A 27,353-nucleotide genomic window follows, 5' to 3' on the forward strand; every position below is an offset into this window, starting at 1 on the left:
TTTTGGATCACCATAATATTACCTATACCTAATACGTATTGGGTTTTTATACAGCGATTAAACAATTACATTACGTAAAATATATTGATAACATTTCGAACGTTTAATATTATTAATAAGCATCTAACGACTTTTACTGGGACATGCAGTCACAAATGCATACCGTTTAATCACGTATGCTCTTAATCTTAGTCATCATTCGAACGTTCGCGAGAATGTTAAAAAAAAAAAAAAAAAACAAATCTGTCATCGTATATGCGTTGCCATGGCTATGCACGGCGCCGGGTCTTGACGGGTGACCGGCGGAGCAGTATACCGCTGGCTATATACCTACCTACTCGCTGTTTAGACAGTGGCGCGTAGTCAGAATTGAACGGCTTGCCGAAACGCACGTTCGCCGTTCCAGTGTACGTACATTTCGCGCAATCTCGGCTTTCGTTTCCGACGAATATTTTTTGATATCGTTGATTTTTACGTTCTTTCTTTTTTTTTTTTAATTTTTTTTTTCAACCGAATAGTTTCGTTCCCGTCAATACAATTCCTTCCGACTGGGTATTTTTCAACGTACCTATATGCGTGCAGTAGTGTGTGACTAAAACGAATCGAAATATTCATCATCGTAATATCAGTTATCGCATATAAACTATTTAAATACGATAAAAAATATTATAAATATTATACTATATACATAACGAATACTATCCATACATTGTACAAACGTTTTGGACTGATGCATCAATAGCCGCCGAAACAATTTTGAATAATTTCATCAAGGTACCTACATCAATTTTCTATGAAGTTTATTGAACTCCATAATATTAAGAGTAATTTATTGAAGAATAATTATATATAGAAGACAATTAATTTGAAAACAATAAGAGGGCTAATGACCCAACCAATATGTATATATATGCACAATACAGTTCATTAAAGTTTTTAATTTAACTTCAATTTTAACTATGTATAAGAATAATCTTTTCTATTCATTTCTTTTTCAGCCCAAAACATTATTGTAGTGATTTTATATAATATTCTTTACCCTAAATTTTTATAATCATTTAAATATAAGATGATTACTAATTTATTTCATTATTATTTATACAGTCTTACTTATAGATACAGTAATAGGTATATATTATTATAGTTACATTAGTAATGCATGTAAATATTTGTTTTAAATTAATCGTTTGACCATAATGAGTAATGAATCATTGTTAAATACTAAATGAGAATGATAATTATGATAAAATATGAAAAACTGAAATCCAATAACATATCATTGTATCAAATACGAAATGGTGAAAATATAAAGAATATAGTCTATTATAATATAGACTTTACATTATACCTATATCAATAAACCAATATATTTTATGGTTTCACATGACCTAAATCTGCATGATATAGTATTCAAAACATTTAGATATTATTGTTATTGAATGTAGTTTTCGTGTTTTGTGAAAATTCATCGTAATTTCTCTTTGGTTTTCTCTGAAAAAAAACTTCTTAATTTTGGCTCTGCGTATAATACATTTACAAGTTTTTTTTTAAATTTAGTTTCAATTATTATAAAAATCTAAATAATAAAAAACAGTTATATGTCTAAACCTATAATGTTTCTCTTTATATTATAACTGCAGATTGTAATTTTATAAAATTTAAATAGTAAATTATAGAATTTTCATGTAACATTTAAGCTTATAAGTCGTTCAATATTATTAGCAGATATTTAAGAAAGATTGTTTTTGAGCCAAGTTCTATAAAATTAACTACAACTTAACTCTTGTATTATTTTAATTGTGTTTAATAAACGCTAACTAAATAAATATATACAATTATTGGTTAGTATGAATAAAATAATATTTCTAGTACACCTCATAATATTCATTATTAGTGTAAGCAATCATCGCAATTAAAAATTAGTAATTACTGGAAAAATCTATTCAATGCATTTTAGAATCATATTTTTTTTTTTAATACGTTAGTTAAAATTTACCGGACTTCTTGTAAATATTTATTTAATTTTTAAATTTTGAAACTAGATGTTTTAATTTTAAAAATAATTCTCAAAAAATTATGATCGAACATGGTTCGCAAGCTAGGTACACGTATAATTAAAGATAACAAACCTTGGTGTGGCGTTCTAATATTTAAAATAAAGACGAAAATACAACTAAGTCTTTCTTCATATTATATCCAGTAAACTCGTTTTAAATTTATTATGCAATATGTGCTTTTAGTGTAGACAGTAGTCTATAATATTATATTATATGTTTGTTATTATCGTGAAAGGGTTACGTATTTACGTTTTATGCTACACAACGTGTTACTACATTTTATTTATTTTGTAAGAATATGTCGTATAACTATTGTAATTTATAATGCTTTAAATGAGGAACGTATTTGAATAAAACGCCGATAACCGTTATTAATTTGTTTAGATCTTCATACAAAAGTATAACGTCAAAATACCCATGACAATAAGTGATTGTACATTTCTGGAATTAGAACTCTGTACATCATTATTCATATTTATTTTTATTTTTTATACTGATGAGTAAATACTAAATACCTGTGTATCCCACAATGACAGTTATGTAAAATAGGCTTTACATATCTATTAGGTAACTATAATATACTAGAATGAAGATAGCAATAGTAATTATAAATAAAGACCAGATTTATATGCATTTTAAATTGTAAAATATGCATGCAAATATGCACTAAAAAAAGTCAAAATATGCAAGGAAAAAATGCAAAACATGCAAAATAAAATTTCAATTTTTATTCAATTTTATATTTGATTTTAATCTTGCAGTGATAATTATTTATTAATTTTATTACATTTTTCATAAACAAAAAGTATCATGTATAATATAGTACAAAAATATAATTTTTTGTTAAATTGTAATTTAATTTTTGAACATTGATATATTGTAAAAAATATTTTATTAAAATTAAATAGTAGATACATTGATAATATACTGATATAGTGATATATATATATATATATAGGAAAAAGTACGAACAATTTTATTGAAGGTAGTAAATTATTAATTTGAAAAACAATAAGTTATCAAAGTAGGTATGTTCCATGTTTATTTCCGTGAAATTATGGTGGCAATCTGTAAGAATGTACTTGTATGATGAGAAACTGCGTTCAACATCCAATGATCTGTGTTTTTATTTGTATATTTGTACGGTTTTTGTTAAAATATGAAAAAATATGCAGACATGCATTAACGTCAGAATATGCAAAAATATGCAGTATAAAATTTTGATATTTAATCAATCAAGTAATGATTTCTGGACACTCATTGACTGCATGTATATGATGTTTAAAATAGCAACATGCATTTTATGCAAAATCCGGTCTTTGATTATAAATAATAGCATTATAATTTAAAATATTAAAACTGTGACAGTTTACAATTAAATTAAATATTTTAAATCGATTTGAAAAGTATATATTATATTGAAACGTATTTGTTCTTTATATTATGAGCTTCGTGACTCGTCTACTATTTACTAAATTACATTTATGACTGTGCTGTAGCTACGGTGAGGATTTAGGTGGTTCAACCCCCCCCCCACCACCACCCACTTTAACAAAGTAGAAAATGTAAAAATTTCTAGTTTATTCTAAAATTTAAAATTTTTATTTTTAAATTGTTTTTATTTTTAAACTGAATAAATACTTATATAATACTACAGTAATTTTATAGTATAGTATCCAAGGTGCATTGATAGTGCCTGTCATAGGTTGTGAAAATTGATAAGAGTTTAACTAATAAAACAAAAAAGAAACAAATTAATTCCAATCATTGAATGCATTTTAATATGTGGTTACCAGGAAATTCTTTTAAGAGACAGTATGAAAGATATATGAACCATCCCCATACAAAATACCTAGCTACGGCCTTAGTTTATGGTACTTATTTTGCATTTAATTTGGTAATTGTTATTATTAAAAATCATGAACTTTGAAAACAGTATAATATTATTGTTATTATGTACATTATCATAATATTAGTCTTTATTAGTATACCTTATTGCTTAAATGCTGATTATCATTTTAATGTAGCAAATCAATTAAAATCTTTCAAACATTACGATTCAATTAAATGAAAAATATTTACTGAGCATAGAGTAAAAAATAACGATGACATCAAATTTTTTTTCAAATAAAAACACACTTTCAATGTGGGATTTAATATATAGACGTACTTTATGCATTTTTCATGTTCATATTAAATAGATATTATTTTAATTTTGATTTCACAGTTTCATTATGATTTGTATAACTTCGTTAAAAAAAATATGTATACACAAACACATTTCGATAAAGTTTCGAAATTAACAAATTTCCTGATAAAAAAAATTAATATTATGATTTACTAATAAAATTGAGTTTTTAAAGATACTTTGTTTATCAGACGTTCAGTGAATATTTTGATTAGATAGAAGTTATTAATTAATTAATTCTTAAAGAAAAACAATTATGTTCATAATATATGCAATATATACCAATACAATTAAATCATGCCTTAACACCTTAGTCTTATTGTCTCAATAGCCTATAATAACTTACTATTAAGAAATATCATAATACTGTACATAATGATATTATTCTATTTTATAGTTAAACATATTTTGTTATATGCTAATAATAAATAATAAATTTAATACAATAATATTACCTATATAGGTTTATACTCGTATCTAGGTATTTAATGTTAAGTTTATAGTGCATCATTATTTAATTTGCATCAAATGTGTTAATATTTGAAACATATTTATAAATTAGGTACCTACCTTCTTAAAAGGTTTTTGACGGATCGTAAAATTCATAGAATGTTGAATGTTTTTTCAAATAGCTATATCAATATAAATATATGTAATCGTCAATCGGTTATAATATGAATTATATGTAGGTATCTAGTTAAGGAGTTGAAAATAAAAAATAAATTGTATCACAAAAGAAGATCAACTACCTACTTGAGAGTTATTCTCATTAATATTAATGTAATTTATAATTATATTATGGCCGTTAAATTATATTTAACGTTATTTATTCACGTTATTTTAAACAAACATATTTATCGAGCTATCTAATATCACCTATATCAAACACAAAGACCTTGTTACAATACGTATATCTATCATTGCAGACGCACAAACATATGTTATAATGAAAAAAGGACACCCCATACACGATTTTTCAGTCGTATATTTTTGGTCCTGCTAACATCCATGTCAAGGTTCACACAATACGTTCGATGATATCACATTATAGGTTATTTTTGTCTATTGTCTTGTGAATAATGGATAGTTTGTGGGGGCATAACACGTTTACGTTCGAGAAACAATAATGCTGCAATAAGATGCACTTATTAATATTTTATATTGCATACTTGCCATGAATGATATTGGTATATTTATAGGCTATAACCATAGGCATGTGCACACGTGTAGCTTGTAGGGCTCTAGCCACACTGGAAATTTTTTTCGAAAAATTTTCCAAAATAAGACTATCTCCTAATGTATTTTATATCCAACTACTAGAGTTTGGAAGTGTATATACATTAAAATACATTTTGATTTTTTATATATTTACTTTATACCTATAACACGATTTTGTTTCATCCGATGGGATAATTATTAGTTATTTTTTGTTTCGCCGATTCGTAAATATTGCGATCGCGATGTATTCGAACGATTTGATGGACACAACAAATTGTGTTTATTTTTGTTTGTACCGCGGTTAACGACCCCTGTGCAGCTGACACAGGATATTGTGCTGCAGGATATTAAACACACGCCAGCATCGGTACTTGGCCCCAATGAGGTCACCGGCTTCCTTGAAATTTCACCACAGCTACTGCTGTAAACTGTGGTTTTGCGTAACTTACCTCCGAAACGCCAGTTTGCAAGTATGAAATATATAGGTACCTACATAACAACTTAATATAGTCGTTACAATATTCACACTGGTTTCAAAATATAATATTTATTTCGTGTGTTTATATGTGTGCTCACATCCTTGACTTTCAATGCGTTTTGCAGCAGTTTAACTGGCTAAGCATCATGGTTGCTTTTTGAATACATAATATTTTTATTTTCGCTATCGTACCCGTTAAAAAAAAAAAAAAAAAAAGTAAGTATTTTATATTTATAACGATACATTTTTACTAAACATGCGTAAATTTCTAAAATAATATATATTGGGAATAAGAAACATTTTGAAACATATATAAGTCATAAAATCGTATAATGTTAAATTAGACTAAACTGTATGCAGATCTGATGTGAAAATTGTTGAACACTTCGTAGGACCTTAAACATGGTTCATTACTTAAACTATAACTCGGTTTATTGACTCATAACCAAAAAGAAAGGAGCATGTTGATTGAAGTTCTGTGTGGCTGTGACTCTGTTTTCACTAGCACGTGGACATAAAAATAATACCAGTATAGGTATGTCAAGTATACGCATCGTACATATGTTTAATAATATTATTATTTATACTATTGTAGAAAATAATAATAAATAAAAAATATTATATAATGATGGACCGTTAATAATAACTGATGTGTTATAAAATATCATGATGTTATATATAGATGCTTGAATGTTTGAAACAAAATGGCGAAAACCTTGTGTTTAAAAAAAATAACTATTTTTAAGTTCTAATATACTTATATTTTATTCAAATGTGATGTAGGTACAAAAACAAAATCCTTGATTATATAAAAATCATACATCAGGAGAGTAAGAGACAGAAGCAAAATGCATTACCTATCATAATATGTTTTAACGTAGAATATCTAAACAGATACTTACTAATGAATTAATTTGTATCTTAATTTTGCATTGCGATTAATTAGAAACAATTTAACGAGAATAGCCACATTCTGTTATATTACAATTTAGTTTGTATACAATACCATTTTATTCACTAGTGCATAAAATAAATTCAGATAATTTCAATTTAATTAATTTATACGTTTTTATCTTACATTAAAATGTTGATCTTGAAAACTAGTACTTACAGCGTGTAGGTAGTCTGGCTAAATTACGTAATATTCTTCCTGTCTTCGTATTATTCTAGATTAATGATTTCAATGTTAACAAGAATTCAAAGAAAAAAATGGTTTAAAATTGAAACTAGATATTAAATGCGTATTCTTAATATTTCGTATGTTGTTTAGTATCTATTATTGAAGTTCTTTTACACGATATTATAGGGATTGCACTAAATATTTATCGACAATTGTTAAGTTTATTTTTCATATGGTTTTTAAAATTTTTCTCTAAACTTATGAAAATATTTAATAGATACTTAAAGTGAAAAACATATCAATATAACGATATAGCTCATTGATCCTTTTATACTTAACTACTGAACAGATAGTTTTAAAATAAATATAATCTTATAATAAGCGTTGCACAAGATTAATTTGATAAAATTTGAACATCATTTCTAGTCGAATATTTTATCAACATTTGATCTTTTAACTCTTATCTTTTATTTTAAATTCAACACTCTTAATCCTTCTTTCAATTTATACTTGAGAATTAAAACATTACATTATACATAGATTAATATCATTCTATTCATTCTATTCATTCTATTTACACATATTATACAACGCATATCGAGAAATTGAAAGAAGTATAATACGTATATAATTGTTTAACAATCATGATTAGATATACTTGTCATATTATGTACTTAAGGAAAAATAGTTCTTGAAATACTGAAAAACTTAATGCATGTATTAATTCTATTGAATCAATGTTTGTAGTCTGAAAATATCCAAGTAGGTACCTATTAAAATTAGTTATTATTATTATTTATTAGTTACCTATTATTGGTTATTAATATTCAGTTGTGATATTTAAACGCTATAATTGCGTACCTATAGTATATATTATATTAAATACGATTTTTCTGCATGGTCATATTGGAAAACATTTTTTTTATAGTATTTTGTACATTAAAATCTCAGAAAAATGCGTGATAAATATTTAGGATTTTCCTATTATTTGTTTCGGATTTAAAAATCATAATACCTATAACAAGTAAACATGCAAAATATTGCTAGGCCATTTTCATATGATAAAATATATATGACGTATTGATGTACTGATAATAATCGATAAGCAGTGGCGATATTTTATTCCAAATTTAGTCAACAATTATTTCGATAATTTTTAGTTCATAGAATAATAATCAGGAAACTTTAAAACCTTGATTAACTATTAATCGTGTATTCCTGTATTTGTAAAGTGACCACAGTGTGTTTTTGAAACCTTTTCATTTATTTTATAAAGTTAGAAATTTCAATTTGTAAGAAATTTTCACACAAGGTTAGATTGTTGATTTTAATCATAAAAATCAAAAATCAGAGTTTCAACGTTTTCTTAATAACTTTTTACATTTTAATGACAGTAATTTTTTTGATTTAATGATAGTTGTGTGACCTGATTGATATCTATATAATTTGAAGTTTTGGAAATTAATACTAATTGGAATTTTGATACAAGGCTACTTTTGTATCATATAAATTATATACATAATACACTAAAAAAGAATATGTTAACTCATCATTTTTTTTAAGAAGTCGTAATATTTTTTTTTTTAATAGTCAACATTACTGTAAATTATATTATGAAAGTGTAGGTATTATTATAAATTCTGTGCAGAATCGTTGTTCAATGATCAAAGTATTAGATTAGTATTATAAATAAAAGATCAATAGGGGACAGATATGATAAATCGTTCTTTAAAAGCAATAAGGATAACATTAGAAGCACAGTTGCAGCATTCCGTATCTAGATTATAGAGTGTTTTAAACATGTAGCCATTGAAGCTATCTATTAAGGCTCGTAAGAAACATTATTTCAAAAATTCTGAAAATAAAAATAAATAATTATCAAATAAAAAATACATAATAATATGTACATATTGGCATTGTCTATTATTTAATGCAGGTATTTTTTAATAATTATAATCAATAGAATAAATAAATTTTCTCTTCATTAGTTATTGTTTATTTTTGATTCAGTATTAAAGTGGATAAAAAAAGGTATTTTGCCGCGAACTTTTGATGTACATATAAACAACTATTTAAGTTAATTTTAAATAATTAATTAACTTAAAAATTATACACTTAATTTCTTTTCAAAATAACATTTGTAAATTATAATTATAAATATAATTAACATGTTTTCAAAGCATTTAAAAAAATATATATAACAAGAAAAATTGAAATCAAAATTTTACTCATATTTAAATCATTAAAATCCACAAGCTCAAAAAAATAACTTTCATTAGAAACAGGGGTTTCAATAATTTTCAAGATGTGCTATGTACTTACATTTTATTTTATTTTTGGTGATTTTTTAGGGCGGATTTTTAAAATAAAATTTATCCATCTGAAAACAAATGTTACGGTAAAAATGTATCTAATTTAAGTAAGAGTGGTCAATGTTTATAATAAATTATCATGTGGTATTCGACATACGCTCTTTTATTTCATTTAAAATTTTATTTTCTTAATATTTAATTTATAATTGTGTTATTGTAATTCAACATATTGGTGGATTAGATTCATTTTAAATTGTTACTGACGTTACTGTATAGGCATTTAAAAATACACATCACAATGTTCAGTTTTAAAATTGCGCATAATATTATGATTAGTAATTAGTAATTACAGTAGATACACACGTCTGAAATATGCGCTTATTAGCTACGAAAGTAGGTATAAACTTTTATAGAATTATTCTTTGTTCAAATAAACTTATAGGTGTTATTATTTTCAATTATATCCGAATACCTACAAATGCCAATTTATAAGTTTAATAAGTTTAAATTTATTTTGTGTTGTCAACAAATGCGCTTTATAGTTCATAATAAATTTATAATATATGAAAGAATTCGGTTATAATGCGTGTTACTAATATGTAATTTGACGAACACTCTTTTTAATCTAAATAATTTTAATGTATAGACATTTTTCACAAGATTAATTTTAATAACATTTAAAGGTTATCAAATATAGGTATACTATTAATCACTACAATACCTATATTTCACAATTAATGAATTTTAACATTTTAAAACATAATAAGTAGGTCAATAAGCGTAATTATGTACATATGTAGTCTGTAGGTACCCATTATTTAATATGATTATTTTACTGATAAACCATATTATATTTATATAACTTTGAAAATGATAATATTAATGGAATTGTTAATTTAATATTAATTACTTTGAAAGTGTTACCATTGGCCATTGGGTGTCTTCTTCAAATTTAATCATGTTTTTATTTTCTACCTATATGCTAATTATGTATGCTAATACAGATTTTATATAACTTATTTAACATTTGAAAAAAATACTAATTATTATTATTTAAAATATATAGGTAGTAGGTACATTATGTTTAATTAATATAAAAATTCAAAATTGTGATAGCTCTGAAAGTCAATGACTGAATATGGAATTATATATTTCATAAGTGGAAATTAAGAGTACTTGAGGGATTTTCAGTCTTCCATAAATTTCCTCAGAAGGTTTAGTCCATATGGCATGTACAACATTTGTAACATTAATAGGTTAGCACATTAAAATAAACATAATATTATAAGCATCACTTATTATTTATTCATATATTTATACTTATATACCTGCATAAATGCCTGGAATCAAAACGTGAGAAGAAGATTTAAGGGCCAGTTGTACCGTCTCTGATTAAAGTTAACAGGAGTTTAATTGGCCAAATTTGCATGGTTAAATATCTGTTATCAGCTGATTAAGCGTAATCGAAGTTTAACCGTAGACGGTACAACTGGCCCTTAATCTGCTTAACTTTTGAAATAAGGAAAACTATCGATTTTCTTCCGGCCTTCCACCTTTTACACATACTACTAGACCAAATATTCGCCAACGTAGTTATACTATTGTTTAAATATACACCTTGCTACTATAATGCCTACACGGTTGCACTCAAATAATTTGACCTAACTATAAGTAGAGATAATAATAATAATAATAATAATAATAATAACTATAAGTATTTATTTTTAACAAGAATTTTTAATAGTTACTATGACAACGATTTGAAATAGTACCTACAACATAGAAGACTATCTTAAATCGTGTAAATAACGTGTTTTCAAAAATCGCACTAATGTAGCCGAGTCATTTCGAGTGATCTGTGGAAATATTTTTCGCTAACGAGCACCTACACACACACACACACACACACACACACACACATTAAGCCTAAACCTCATTTATATAAATCATGGCGTAGTAAATCTACTTCTCGGCACCACCCAACACATGTCAATAACTTGCAATAATTGCAGCACTTAACAGTTTACGGTTATAGCTGGTAAATACCTGTATAATGTATAATGGATATAATATGCGTGTGTATGTGTATATATCTATTAAAAGAGTTGTGCGCAGGTATTGCGTATTACGCGTGTGCCGTGCTATGGGTTCATTCACCATGCATTGAGCTCGGACAAACGTTAAACTCAATATTATTGCATTGTCGGAAGACCATCATCTTGCAGTACAACACCGTCGCCGTGGGGTCTGGAAAAAATATAATTCCTGTGGGTATGTGTATATAAGACATAGGGACGTAATAGGCACACTGTCGGAACAACTTGCACTGCACTCACCACTCACACACATCACACTCGTCAGACAATGACGAGTAAAACGTAATTGCATGATTAATGACCAATATCACGTGGCAAGTACCTAGTCAATGACCTATAATAATATTATATTGTTTGATATTACTGTTATTACTATTTATTTTGTTTCGTCAAGTAGGTATATACATTATATACCTATATCAGGAGCACCTACTTTGGTTTTCATACTATTTTCGTATATTGTGTATTTGTGTTCGATTCTCAACAGGTCACAATATACCCTATATAGGCAGATACACGCGTGTGAGATAGCGTTATCTCGTCGATAGTAATACCTAATAATAGTATGTAAAACAAAAATGTGCTTTAAACTGCAGCAGCAACAGCCGATATCTACGCCTATTTTTGCGCTTTTACATATTTTATTGTTGATAGATATTATTACTATCATTGCACGTTCATCTAACCGTTTGATATTCACATGACCCACATAATCCGACCGGACAATTCCTGATATGAGCAGATCTCAGCCGCAGTCGATTTACATTGTACGTCGCCGCCACTCGCCGTACGTGCAATTGATGTAACACACTCGTAAAAACACACACAACTACTAACAATACTATGACTGAGCAAGCTGTGCAATTGTGTAACGACAATGTGTATAATACAGAGTGATCCATTTAACGGACTACGTTTATTATCCAAGTCAATATGTTGATGATAACAAAGAAAAATGATTTGTGGGTATCTATAGTTTTAAATATTTATATTAACAGTGATTTTTTTTTATTACATCGGTTTTTCAACATATATTTTTGTAATTGACAGATCTTGTGATATAAGTACAGAGAGGGCTCTTTTTTCACTTCCATGCTCAAAATAATTTTTAGTAAAAAATTATTTATTCAATATTCGATACCTTACTAGAAAAGTATTCTTCTTCTGATTATAAAATGATTACATAATACCTATTATATGCATAAACTATTAAAATCATCGTTTTAAAATCTAATAAATATTTATAAATAATAAAAACTGTTTTGTAAAATTTCTTTAGTGTTTTAAATATTTCATAATATTTCTACAAAATAATGTTGTTTTCAATACACCAATTATTTCGAGGAGGAAATTTTTAGTGTAACGGTGTTATAGATTGGCCACTCTTTAAATATACATATTATATATGGGTGTACATCGGTTATTATATTATTGTTGCCTATACATTATAAAATACGTACAAACGATTCTACCGTAGCAGTACACCGCGTGCGTATACCATAATATATAATATAATATAATAATAATAATAATAAAAAATTGTTCTGTATATTTATTATTTTTGCTACAGCCGGTCAGACTAGTGAACCGAGTTGTTATGCATTGGTGGGGGAAAAATGTTTTTTCTATTACATGTTTATTTATATTTATCTGGTACTTATATAGGTCTGCTGCAATGCGTGTATATTATAAAGATAACGAGAATGACATAATATTCCGCACATCTGTTTACGAACATTCATATAAATCGGGAAGAGAGTATAGGCAGTATAGCATATATAATATATATATATATATATATATATATATATATATATATATATATATATATATATATATTATATTATATGGTAGAAATAAAAAACATACCTAAACGCTATCGGGTGTTGGGCAACGTGGACGATATTACACGCGGTCGTAGCGCGGAATAAATGCGGCCAAGTGATAGTGAAAGTACCGGCGACCACATGTGATCGTATATAATACATAATAGTCATATTACGATGAAATAGTGGCATCTCCGACGATCATAATAGTAATAATAATAATATGTATATATATATATACACATTATTACGTGCTGTTTTTATTTTGTATTTCAACTCTACCATACATAATAGTATACCCAACGAAATGTGTATGCCTATATACATAATTTACGCGTCTTATTTGTTAAACTGCGCCAGCTAATGCATACATACAGTCATTGGTCAAAAGTCAGTGTGTGGAAATCGGAGGATTTGGAGGAGTGGGAAAATATTATTTAAAACCTAATATTGTTATCAAAAAAAAAGAATCACCGTTGATCGTGATGATATGACTGGGGACTACAGAGCGAAGCGACAACGTTTTTTTTATAGATAATTTAGATACAGCTCTCTCTTTCAAATAGTATACCCACAAATTATAAAAATATAATGATTAAATAATTCGTGCCCCATAAATAATTACTCCAGATTTCCTCCTACATTTCAAAAGTCAAAAAATTCAGATCCTAAACTTACCAAAACATCCACTTCGGGGTAGACTCCATACGTTCACACCGTGATTATTTAAGTATACGTATAATAAATCTATGAAGCATTATTTACAATGTGAATCTGAAAATATTATTATTGATACTACGCACGAGTTTCTGTAGGTTTAGCTATTTTTTGTTTCAGTGATTGTTCATGCATCATATCGCTGAATCACTGGGCATTTATTTGGCTTATTTTAAGATAATTAAATATCTCGTTTGACTATACCTACATAAAAAACGAATTTATCCTAACTCCTAAGCCTATATAATATTCTGTGGTCCATCTCGTATCGTTAGGTAGACACAGATGGAATACATGATATAATTTTTCAAGCAATAAGTGATAAAAATATAATACAATAAATATCATATACACAGGTCATTATAGTAATAAACATTGTATTTGATGCATTAATCTAATTCAAATAATAAATGAATAAATACATACTAGTATAATTATTGAATACTTGATGTTGGTTATTGTGTCTTAGAACATTTGGGAGTATTTAAAAACAATGAATATAATATATTATAACTATAGAAAATGATAAAAGACCACATACTTAATATTTAATAAAATATAATTTTATGTACGACACATTGATTTCGAATAAACATATAATTTGAATATATTATTTTTAAAACAATTCAATTTTAGGTATCTAAAGTTGTCAGTTCTTTTTTAAATTAAATACTATGCATTAAACAAAAAATCATGTTTTCGCGGAGTTTTTGTCATACACGCTCAGTGAACAGTGTAAACACTTGAATGTAAGAGCTTATGATGTAAATAAAAATTTAAAAATATATGATTATATACCAGTCCTTATTATTATTTTTTATCAAAAACGAGTTTTACGATTTACCTATACCACAACAATACAAAATCTATCTTTGGGTAGATACGAGAATTTAGCATGAAATAAAAACCTGTTAGTTATGACATTTTAAATAACATATCAAAGAAAGTAACGAATGTATAAAATAGAAAATTATAATTTTTACACTATTTTGAATATATAAATGTACACATCATACTATATTTTTTGGTATAAATCTCTAAAATAATAAAAATTTTATGATTGGATACAGGATATTTATTGTTATTGATTTTTCGGAAAATCTATTATGTTTCTCTCATACTTAAGACTTTTCTTCTATAGCATATTAGAGCATATAAGAACAACTACCGAATAGTGAAATGTATTATATACTCCAAAGTTATAAATAAATAATAAAGAATAATTGGGTATAAAATAAAGCCCATTAACTATAGTTTGTATGCTAGTAAACAAAGTTTTATGAATCTACAAGAATCAAAAGCTGATAAAAAGTATCAAATGTACGTCCTAGTATATTATATTATACATATATCATACGAATTTATATAAAATATTCAAACTATCAATACGGTATTTAAACAGTAACTAATCACAGAATTTTAAAATTTTGGGTCACCTGCAGAGAAATATATTTTTCAATTTATTAGAATTTGCGGTATTTGGAATTATATTTTTAACTACTAAAATATTTGTATATTTATGTATAATACATTATAATTTCATACTCAATAAATTTAAAAATCTAAATTGATTTTTTCAAAAGTACATGAATATTTATAACTAACTATATCTGTAATATTATGGTTACTTTAGGTAGACTACTTCAAAAATATCGAACAAAATAAAATTGAAATTTTTAAATAGTTATTATTTCATTTATTTTTAATAAGATTTGATCACTTTTTTCATCGTTAAAAAACAATCGTATCAACCTAACATTTTTAAAATACTCGTTTATTTAATAATATGTATTTTGTAGTTAACGACAAAGATATATGATATAGATTTATTCAGCACCACTGATGAAGTGTATACAAGGTCTTAATTTAGATTTTCTTGTTTCCTGAATCTGAAAGTATGTAAGACGTACGTACTGAGTCGTACAGACATATAGTATTATATTTTATTCGTTAACCTTATTGTTACACGCCTCTTGTTTACCTTCAATTCAAATTTGAACTAGAAATATGAGAAGCATTTTGGTTAGTAAAAACAAGAAGGGAAAATTAAAATTATATCGTCTTAAAATATAAATGAGGTATTACATTTATAATTATTAGATGTATAATAACATTATACAGGGTGATTCTTTTATCAAACAACACATATTATTTAAAAAAAGTATTGACTTTTTTCAAAATGTTTTTTTACATAGTTTCAAGTTAGTAAAACCCGACGTTTTTATTAAAAAATTATATTTTTAAATATTTTTTATCCTTATAATTTTTTAAGTTTTTTACTTTTTTGAATGACAACATAGAGTTTTAATTTCATATTCCAAAGCAGAATATTTTTCTAAGTATTTTGATTCATAAAAATCGAATTTAGGACGAGTAGTTTATGAGTTATATGTATTTAAAGTTTAGACAAGCGGAGTAGTGGACAAACATTTTGCGGGGTAACCCCGTACCACACCACTCTGCCAATCTTTAAATACTTATAATTCATAAACGACTAGCCCTAAATTCGATTTTTATGAATCAAAATACTTAGAAAAATATTCTACTTTGGAACATGAAATTAAAACACTATTTTGTCATTCAAAAAAGTAAAAAACTTAAAAAATGATAAGGATAAAAAATATTTAAAAATATAATTTTTTAATAAAAACGATGATTTTTTAACAACTTGAAACCGTGTAAAAAAATATTTTGAAAAAAGTACTTAAATAATAATAAAAAATAAAATAAATTAAATAAAATACTTTTTAAAATAATGAGTGTTGTTTGATAAAAGAATCACCCTGTATAGTATAATATATAATAAATATGTCATATTATGCTGCACAGGAACGGCGCTAGGATTTGCGGGGCCCAGAGCAAAATTAATAACAGTCACATTACATATTACCCAAACTAACTAATCTCTGAGCAGTATAAAATATCATTTAAGAACTGCGGGGCCTTGATTATAATTTTAAAATCACGGGGCCCGGGGCAACTGCCTCGATTGCCTCCCCTCGTGCCGTCCCTGATGCTGTATCGTATCTATGTTTTAGATTAAATTTTATAATTGCATATATGTTATACAAAATAAAGAAGCATATAATATACTTTAGTCTGTAATCAAAGTGGTATGATTGCTTATGATGCAAACGTATAAAAATCAAATTCAAGACATACCTAATGAAAACATATTGGTAAAGAAATAAATCTAAGATGAGGGAAACCAAGTGCTGAATCAGGTACTGAAAAAATATATATTAAAATACTTAGAAGTAGATGACACTAGGAAACGGTTTTATAATAGCTAAAGAAAATCTACCGATACGTGAAACCTTAAGAGTAAAATGGTTAAACATATAATAAGTATGGACATATTTCCGACAATTTAGAGATGATCTAAACGTGATATAAGACACAATACCCAACACTAAATACAGCTTTTTGAACAAATGTAGAAAATTACCAAAAATTATTTTATTTAAAATAAAAATATAATGTGCCAGCCACTATTATTAAGATATACATTAAGATATTTGTATTAAAATAAATCAAAAATTGTATGTCTTTAAATATCTCAAAAAAAGCCAAAATATTTTGAAAATGATGTAACGTCTAGAAAAATCTAATAATTTAGAAATTTGGTGAAAATTTCAAGTATATACGGTTAACTATTGTAAGTAATCATATATTTTGAATTTGATGAATAACTAAAATCTATTTTTTCAAAATTAGTGTTGCGTATAAATACATGATATTAAATACATTTTCTGATTTTCCGTAATATTTTTGTTAATTTTTTGTTTCAAATGTAATAACTAATAACTAATAACTCGTAAATATAAAAAAAAATTATAAATTAGTAATAGGTATATAAAAACAATGTTTAAATTTCAGCAATAAAGAAAAGAAAAAGAAAAGAATGATGGTTGAAAAGGTTATAAATATGAATACAATTTTTTTTTTAATCGTGATTTACATACCAATAATCAATATTATAAAAACTAGATCAGTTTAATATCATTAATTATAAATGATAATTAATAATTTTGTAGTGTTTAAAATTATTTTAGATATTTATAATTTATAATAGATACACCTAATATTAATAATACTATTATTCATATTCAAACTTTGTTTATTGTATGATTTTGAGCAGAGTAGGAAGGATAGTACTAAATAACCAAACGGTTATTCGTTGAAATTATATAATTTAATTTATCATATCTGCACCGCGGTCACCGTGGCGTTGTAAACTGGTTAAATAAAATTGTAGTCTTGAATTTTGAGTATATATATTGCATACACATCACGAAATAAGTTATAATTTTATAAGTCGTTACTTGTCTTGTTGAGTATAGATTTAAATTTATAATAATAGTTAAACTAAAATATTGAAAAAAAAAAAATAAAAATTGACTTATAATTATACAACTATTATATTAGTATAAATTAAAATCAATATGAAATATATATTTGAAAAGAGGTGATAGATTAAAATTATACGTAAGCTAGTTCAGTTTTACTAATTCAACCTAAGGAACCAAAACAGTAGGTGACCCACAATTTAAAATATTTTTATTTTTATTTTTTGGCTTATATAGAAAAGTCAAAATGTTCTTAAACATTATTATTCAATAGTCAATAGTAGTATATTTTTGGTATTAATAAATTACATTATCTTTTATAATAACTGCAATTATTTTTAAACAATTATTTGTCATCACTTGTGAGTTGTGACTATATATTGCACTATGTTAATAGTTAATATACTATAGCTAGGTACCTTTATAGCAAAAATAAATAAATATACAACGAAACAATTTTTTTTTTTTGTTATGGCAAGGACGTAATTTTCATTCATCATTAATGATATTTACATAATAACATCATATAGTGTCATCACAATAATAATTTACACATAATATTATAACTCGTATAATATTCTTTATGGTTGATACTTGTAAATATAAATAATTTGTTAAGATAATGTTTTAAAAATTTAGGTTGATTGATGAAAAACTAAATTGTTATAAATTTATAATATTCGAAATTCGAATATTTAACACAATAAAAACAATTTCAAAGTTTACAGTTCGTTCTATTGTTTTGTTTTAAATCGAACTACCGAGATATTGTGTTCAAAACAATGTCGTACAAACTATTTTAAAATAATTAATAGTTTTCAATAAGAAATTTGTATTAAAATAGAAACATCTAATATTATGTTCAATGCTTAAAGATAATAATATTTTTATACTTATTTCATGATTATATTATATTATTTGAAATTGAAACTATTAAAATTCCACAATTCTAATTTTCAGATTTATTTTAAAAAATGGATCCACTTGACGATGTTGAGTATTGTGAATCCCACAATCACCTGCTTAAAAGACCACCTGTAGATATCGAATTTTCAGACTTGACTTACAGTGTACCACAAGGACGAAATGGTGAGAAATTAAAAAAATATAAATATTATTGACCTTTTTACGATAATTATTTTTTTTTTTAATTATGACCTTATCAAAAAGTATTGTGTTCGTTGCATAACTATATAATATTAAAATACAAATTTTAGACGATTATACAGTGAGATAATTAATCAAACATTATAAACATATAATTTTAAAATTGTATACACATATTGTATGTACGTAAATATAATATAATATATGATGACAGAAATATTTTAAATTGTGGTCATTTGTTTTTTTTTTTGCGTAGCAGTCCTTGTATCGGTAAATTTAAGGAAATAATATTTAACAATTAATATACGTTCATTATTATATCATTACTATTTCGATATAAGTATATAACCTATACAAATAAAAAATGCATTGACGTAGATCATTAATAATAGTAATTTAAATAATATACGATTAGTGATTACGTTGTCCTATACTCGTCAGGTAAATATATATATGGTCGACGAACCGATATCGTGAATTTACAATAATAATTTATTGCTTGTGACTTACCTACAGCTATGATGACATTTGAGAATAGTTTTTTTATTTAATGACTTAATTATTATTCAATATGGTGGACATATTTTTGGGTACCACTCTTCTATGTTTACTCACCTCAGTACAACAAGATAATAGTGTATTGTTGTATTATTTTTGTACATTTAAATAGTAAACAATCCTGTTTAAAAATTCGAACATTTTCACAGTTGATTACTAGGCTGAATAATTTACAATCATTTTTTTATACTGACCATGATTTGTTGAACACATAAAACTTAAAAATATCGACAATATCTATAGGTACTATCGCTTTATCCATTAAAAATCTTCTATAAACGGTTAACTCAAAAATAAACGTATTTATATAACTATTTAAAACACGGTAGATAATAAAACGTCATGATGGATAAAGCAAATTTGTAAAACTAGAATTAGATACAGAATTAATAGAACTAATTTTATGTTATTTGCAGGTAATTTTATCAGAATGAATTGACTTATTATTTAGCTTAAAGGTTAAAAACCCGTTTCTACATACCTTTTTAAAAATGTTTTGATTTTCAAGCGCAAGTATGACTTATGAGTTATGTAAAATATTGCATTTCAAAAATGCTCATTTAAAATGTTATAACCAAACCGTGAAAATCAAAATGGAAACATAAATTATTCTTATAATGCGTCAATTCTATCTAATATAAAACTATCATCAGGAAATTGGTTCTGTCGAATACAAATTCGCTATGTTGGTCGTTTGTAGAACGAAGACAAAACTTTTTGTCCTCCTAAAAACAATCAAATTAACGATATTAGACACATTATAAATTAAACACTATTAAGTATTAATTTCCTAATATAAATCGCGCAGTCCTTTCTCTTTTACACACGAGTACAAATTATAAAGAAAAAGTTTTGACATATTTTATATTTATGAAACGAAAATAATAATAATAATTTAAAAATTTAATCTAATAATCTAGGTGTTTTTTTAACTTATACTTGATATTTTTAAGTTACAAATTATTATAAGTATATTATTTTCAAATAGAATGATAGACCTACCTAATAATAATGTAGTTGAAGTAATTTAATATTTATTATATATTGATGATAATGATGATATTAAATTTAAAAAGTTCAAGCAGTCAAATATTCCTATATTCAAAGAAATACATTTGAGACACGATTTACTGGGATTTTAATTTAAGTACCTAGGTAAAAGGCTATTTATGTATATACTTAGTACTCACACTCTTTCTTTATTCAATTCATTCGTATACAACTACTACAAAAAATTCTAGCATTGTCATATTATGTGTAACCAACTTTATTAAAGATCAACGAAATCGGTAAATTTTTTTCAATTCTATTCTCCAGTAAAATTTTGTATAATTGTAATAAATTGTGTCTTATGAGCGTGGATGATTAAAAATAATGACGGTTTCAGATTAAAAGTTTTGAGTAAATGTAACTTGCTTCGCAGATTCCCGAGGCTCTAAAAATTGCGAGTTATTAGCTTTAGTATTAAAGAACATTGACCTCTTTAACGAAACTAGTTATTCGTTGCTAAATCTTAGGTAAAGGGAGAACATTAATAATCTATTCCTTGTTAAATAAACAGTTCGTTTAAAATTATGTTTCGAACACCTATGGTTCATTTATGTTTAATATGAAAAGTCAATAAAGTATAATGGTATTAAGTATAGTGATAAATATGTGACTTGTACCTAAATTATATAATATGAAACGAATTATTCACGAATATTATTCTAAGTAGGAATGAATGTTCAATGTTTGATACAATTTCTCAAAATATTTTATACCTTAATTATTATTTAAAGTGTGATTGTGTTTTCTAATTCATTATTTATGTAATTGAGCTGTTTTAAACTTTTTAAAGTGATAGAACCCTAATAAAATATGATATTTTTTCGAGACACTTATAAAAAAATATTTTTATATTTTCAAATGTACACTGCGACTTCAATTTATAGCTATTTGTATGTATATAAAACAAAATTGTTTTCCAAAATTCACTAACAATTGTATATTTAGTCGAGTTCATTATTATTTTTACCAATTTATATTATATATTACATGTTGTAACATAACCCTAGCAGATGACTATAATAACAGCCGAAGTTGAATTAGATCAATAAAAACGTATTTTTCTATATAATGTTTATTGCTTAAATTTCCAATTTAATTATTCTGAGATAATTTTTTTTTGGTCATTACAAAGGTGATATGCCGGATATAAAGGTCACACGCAGTCAATTTGAATGAATTAATTATGCTATGTTTTATCGTAGTATTTGTATTGTTTTAATTTCAATTAATTTATAATTGATTTTTTTATATAGTTACTAAAAAAAAATACTTAAAAAAAAAAATAATATGTTCAATAAATGCATGCAACGTAAATTTAAAAAAATACTCATAATACCTAAATATAATGTTTTAAAACGTAGTTATCTTATAAGTTAATGTTATAAATGTCAGAAAAATATAGAAGGTGTACAGGACGTTTAAAAATAATATCGACTACTAAAATAAACAAAACTAATCACTTAATATAAAAAAATACAGAATATATATATATATATTGTAAAAATTTAAAAATATAATTAAAATATCTTAATATGATATTGTTTATTTTTCCCTAACAGGATCAAAAATTATTCTTCGAAGTGTAAGTGGTTTGTTCAGATCAGGCGAACTGACAGCGATTCTCGGACCGTCCGGCGCGGGTAAAAGTACATTAATAAATGTATTAGCCGGTTATAGGTATGGATTGTTTCATAAACTTATTTATTATTAAATTATTGTAACATTATTTAACACTACTATTCGGATTTGTTAGATGTGGTGACGCCCGAGGTTCTATCATGGTAAATAGCCGACCAAGAGAAATGAGATCATTTCGAAAAATGTGTCGTTACATAATGCAAGAAGATCTCTTACAACCAGCACTTACAGTATTAGAGTCTATGGAAATAGCTTCGGATTTAAAACTTGGTTATACGATTTCCAAAGAAAACAAACTTGAATGTGTAAAAATTAACATTATTACGAACGACCGAACAACACATTTTTTACGATGATAATCATTATTTTTTTTAGATCGAAGATATCCTTAAATTGCTTCGACTTACTAAATCAAAACACACACTCATGGAGAATTTATCTGGTGGAGAAAAAAAACGATTGTCAATCGCATTGGAGCTTGTTAACAATCCCCCTGTAATATTTTTGGATGAACCTACGACGTAAGTATTTTATTTTTTTATTTATATAAATATCATTACTATTATAGCGTTACATCAATCACTTTATTAAAATTATTAAATATCAATTAACACACGTCTTTGCATAGAGCATAAATATTAAAATACTGCATTAAAATAATTATTCAACAGATAAGACACACAATATAAATATATTTAAATAACAGTTAAGTGTGTAGATAAGAGTTTATATTTATAGGTAATAAATACAACATTTAAAAAAAAAATATATATTGTTTGCTCTACTCGAGTATCTTCAATTCTAAATAATACATATTATATAGGTTATACCAATGTATTTGACACCTGAATGCTGATAGTTGATGCAAAAATGTCTAAAGTAGTATACCATCTAAAGTATAGACCGCATTGCCATTGGGAAAACTATATCTGTGTCGTAGCGTTTTGATTTTTTAATAGCACTACTCAATATATGGTGATAATCAAATAAAAAATTTATGTTGTCAAACCGATAACTATATTCATGGTATTGAAATCATAAAAACGCTCTGACATAGGTAAAGTTTTTCTTTAAGTTTTGTAAAATGTTGATCATTTTACTATTAGTATAGTGCAAGAAAATTTTCCCTCGAGAAATAGTTTTTACAACCTAACTATTTGGGTGGTGTATTTTAATTGTATATTATTTTTTTCCTTAGTGGTTTAGACGACTTATCCAGTTCACAGTGCGTGTCATTACTTAAAGATCTTGCCTATGGCGGTAGAACAATTATATGTTCTATACACACACCCAGTGCAAAATTATTTGCAATGTTTGATCACATATATATAGTGGCCGAAGGACAGTGTATGTTTGCAGGAGTCGGCCAGGATATGGTTCCGTACCTGTCATCCATAGGACTCAATTGTCCAACACACTACAACCCAGCGGACTTCAGTAAGCATTGATAAGATTGACAACGCATTAAGATCAATAAATTGGTTTTAAAAAGTTACTCTGTTGTGTTTTCTCCAGTGATCGAAGTTTGCAGTAGGGAGTATGGAGATTATTCGGAAAAAATGTCAACGGCCGTAGACAACGGTAAATGTTTGAGGTGGTTCAAAGATAATTCTGAAACAAGGAAGCCAATTATACGGCGAGCATCACAGTACGATGCGGTTTCCAATCATCTGTACGATTTTTCTAGTTCAGGATGGTCTCAATTTAACGTGCTCCTCAGGCGAATGATAATACAACATAAAAGAGACATTGTAATAAGACAATTAAAACAAAAATTAAACTATATTCTTGCTCTTGGAAAACATTTGACATTTTTATGATTTAATTTTAGACATATTTATTGTTCAAACTGTTCATGTACACATTTATCGGCCTAGTAGTCGGTGGCATGTTTTTTCAATTTGGAAATGACGCTTCCATGACTATTTTTAATTATGGTTTCATGTTTATTACCATAATCGTTTTTATGTATACACCACTTATGCCAGTATTGTTAAAATGTAAGTATCTTTGAGATTCATGATATATTACACGAGTTGTTAAACACTAAGGACATATTTAATTGCAGTTCCTACAGAAGTTCAGCTATTAAAACGGGAATACTTCAACCGATGGTATGGACTGAACGCTTATTTTTGTGCACTCACGTGTTCACAACTCCCGATGCAGGTAAAAATAATTGTTATAATAATTATGTCTAGAGCATGGATTTTTACATGCACTGAAATGTATCAAAATATGCCATTTGATATGCAGTGAAAATAGTGAAAATATGCGGTACCTAATAACTATTAAACTTGCAGTAATATGCAAAAACAATTTCATTGGCTTCAAACTATTAAAATTTGTAGAGATTACTGATGAAACTCAAAATTTGAAAAGGAAAAATATGCAATCGCATGAAAATCCGCGCTTTAAATTTACAACTAATAAGTTATAGCAAAAATATTATACAATATTATTATTAAATTTTATGTTTAAAACCATATCTATCAATTATATTATTATATATACCTTATAGATTATCTTATCGTCAATTTACATAGCGATAACTTACTTCTTGACAAATCAACCGTTGGAATGGGAACGAGGAATTAAATTTTCTGTAGTGTGTTTCATGGTGTCTTTGTCGTCAGAGAGTTTGGCGTACGCGATTTCTTCACAACTCAACGTTACGGTAAGTTATTTGAGATCTAATCTCTATATTGCGTTTAGGTGCATTAGGTCATTTTTTATCATCACTTTAGGAAAATTTTATTTTAAAAATATATAATATAAATTCCTTGAAAATACAATATGTTTAGATCGTTACAAAAAAATTAAACAAAATACTGGAGGACAACGTCAAAAAGGTTAAGTTAGGTTAGCAATTAGAAAGTAGAAATAACCGGGAAAATTATTTCACTGTATAGGGTATACTTATTATAGTACCTATAGATTTCAATTTTACCTCAGCATAGGTGGTCACTGTAAAGGATATGTTAAATTTCAACTGAATGATAAAATGATAAATAACTGTTTACGAAAAACGAGACAAAAAAGAGGGTTTAGCATTTATCTCTCAAAATATTTTACTTTTATCACATTTATATTCAGAGGACGCCACACCCGCATGTGTTGTCTCAGTCTTACAAACGTATAACGTAGCAAAATCTGTTTAGCGCGGGACAACTTTACTCCCTTTGTATTTATAGTAGAATTACCAAAATTCCACAAAGCATAGGTAAGAACTTTATCTGTGTCATAGCGTCGTTATTTTTTTGTAAACATAAATATAATTAAAGTTATAAGCTTAAGAAAATACATTTATTTTTTATTTTTTTCATTAAATTACTTAAAATTATTGGTTTGTGCTATCAAAAAAATAACGACGCTATGACACAGATAAAGTTCTTACCTATGCGTTGTGAAATTTTGAAAATTCTATTATAAATATTGAGGGAGAAAAGTTGTCCCGCGCTAAACAGATTTTGCCATGTTATACGTTTGTAAGACGGAGACAACACATGCGGGTGTGGCGTCCTCTTAAGTATTATAACTTATTACTTATTATTTTCTTAATTCGGTAGGTTGAACTGAATTTTAGTCAAACACATAGCTAACATTAAGTTACAAGTTATAACTTGGAAATAAATACTAACAAACTGTAGAATGGTGTGAATGGATGCGTGTTAGGTATAAGAATGCTCCAAATATTTTAAAAATCACATTATATATCAAAAATGATAATTTATGCAGTAACGAACACTTTTAAGTCTCTAAGGACTAAAAATAATATTTCTGGATTACACAGAACAAAATAACAAAATCCTTTTTTCAAAAATTAGAGTTGTCACGCTTTCCCAAGTTTTTGTTAGCTTTTTCCAATTATTAAGAATTGTATTCGCATTTTTGGCTATCCTAAGTATTAGATCAAATTCGCTTCTAGAAACAACTCTCAAAATTGAAGAATTTTCTATTTCAGTCATGATTAATAAATAAATTATAATTTATAAAAAATACTTACATTGACATACTAATTTTGAATACTGCTGATTTAAGTTTGAACCTTAAAAAAACGTATACCTACGTAGGAGAGGTTTATTAGAAATGTGTAGGTAATATTAATAAATCTATCTTATGTTATGTCTATAACAGATATATTATTATTTATTCATTTAAGTTATTGATATTTAAATTTAATGTAGATTATTGGCACCTAATGTTTTAGAAGTAACAATTTAATTACCTATTATGATAGGAACTTAACTGATTTATGAGAACAATGTTTAAAATAAATAATAGATCACCAATCTGACTGAATCAATGTGACAAGCTGATATAATATGTGATATAATATTTACACTTGCAAGCTAATAACCTTTGCAGTTGAAGCTGTACCATAAATAATAAAAAAAAAATAAAAATATTTACCCTATTGTTTTTACAAGTTAGAATATCACAATCCATGTTATAAAATATTAAAATTTTCTTATTTTAATTACCTACCATTAAAGTAACCCATTTAACAAATATACGAGACATTATTTATTTTTCTAGTAAATATAAAAGACGATTTTCGTCCTTCGTGAACAGTATCAATGTTTAAAAACACATGGTGTCGCCAGGGATGGAAATATGTAATTTACCCATCAATTAA

At 26.1% G+C, this 27,353-nt stretch overlaps 1 protein-coding gene across 1 annotated transcript in view; it reads left to right on the plus strand.

Annotated features, from left to right (window-relative positions):
• The first annotated feature begins 335 nt into the window (after positions 1-335).
• Positions 336-27,353, plus strand: part of LOC107166229 (ATP-binding cassette subfamily G member 4-like) — a 30,835-nt gene continuing 3,817 nt past the window's right edge. The window contains exons 1-10 of the mRNA XM_015514801.2: positions 336-774; positions 19,322-19,450; positions 22,636-22,753; positions 22,830-23,019; positions 23,090-23,235; positions 23,913-24,151; positions 24,230-24,465; positions 24,546-24,714; positions 24,783-24,883; positions 25,236-25,391. Of these exons, the coding sequence (XP_015370287.2) occupies positions 19,336-19,450; positions 22,636-22,753; positions 22,830-23,019; positions 23,090-23,235; positions 23,913-24,151; positions 24,230-24,465; positions 24,546-24,714; positions 24,783-24,883; positions 25,236-25,391 (1,470 nt within the window). The 5' untranslated portion in view covers positions 336-774; positions 19,322-19,335. The remainder of the gene's footprint in view (positions 775-19,321; positions 19,451-22,635; positions 22,754-22,829; positions 23,020-23,089; positions 23,236-23,912; positions 24,152-24,229; positions 24,466-24,545; positions 24,715-24,782; positions 24,884-25,235; positions 25,392-27,353) is intronic.

This window comes from Diuraphis noxia, unplaced genomic scaffold (genome assembly GCF_037042655.1).
Source record: "Diuraphis noxia isolate RWA-SAM2 unplaced genomic scaffold, SU_Dnox_SAM2 contig0002, whole genome shotgun sequence".
In the NCBI taxonomy this organism is placed as follows: Eukaryota; Metazoa; Arthropoda; class Insecta; order Hemiptera; family Aphididae; genus Diuraphis; species Diuraphis noxia.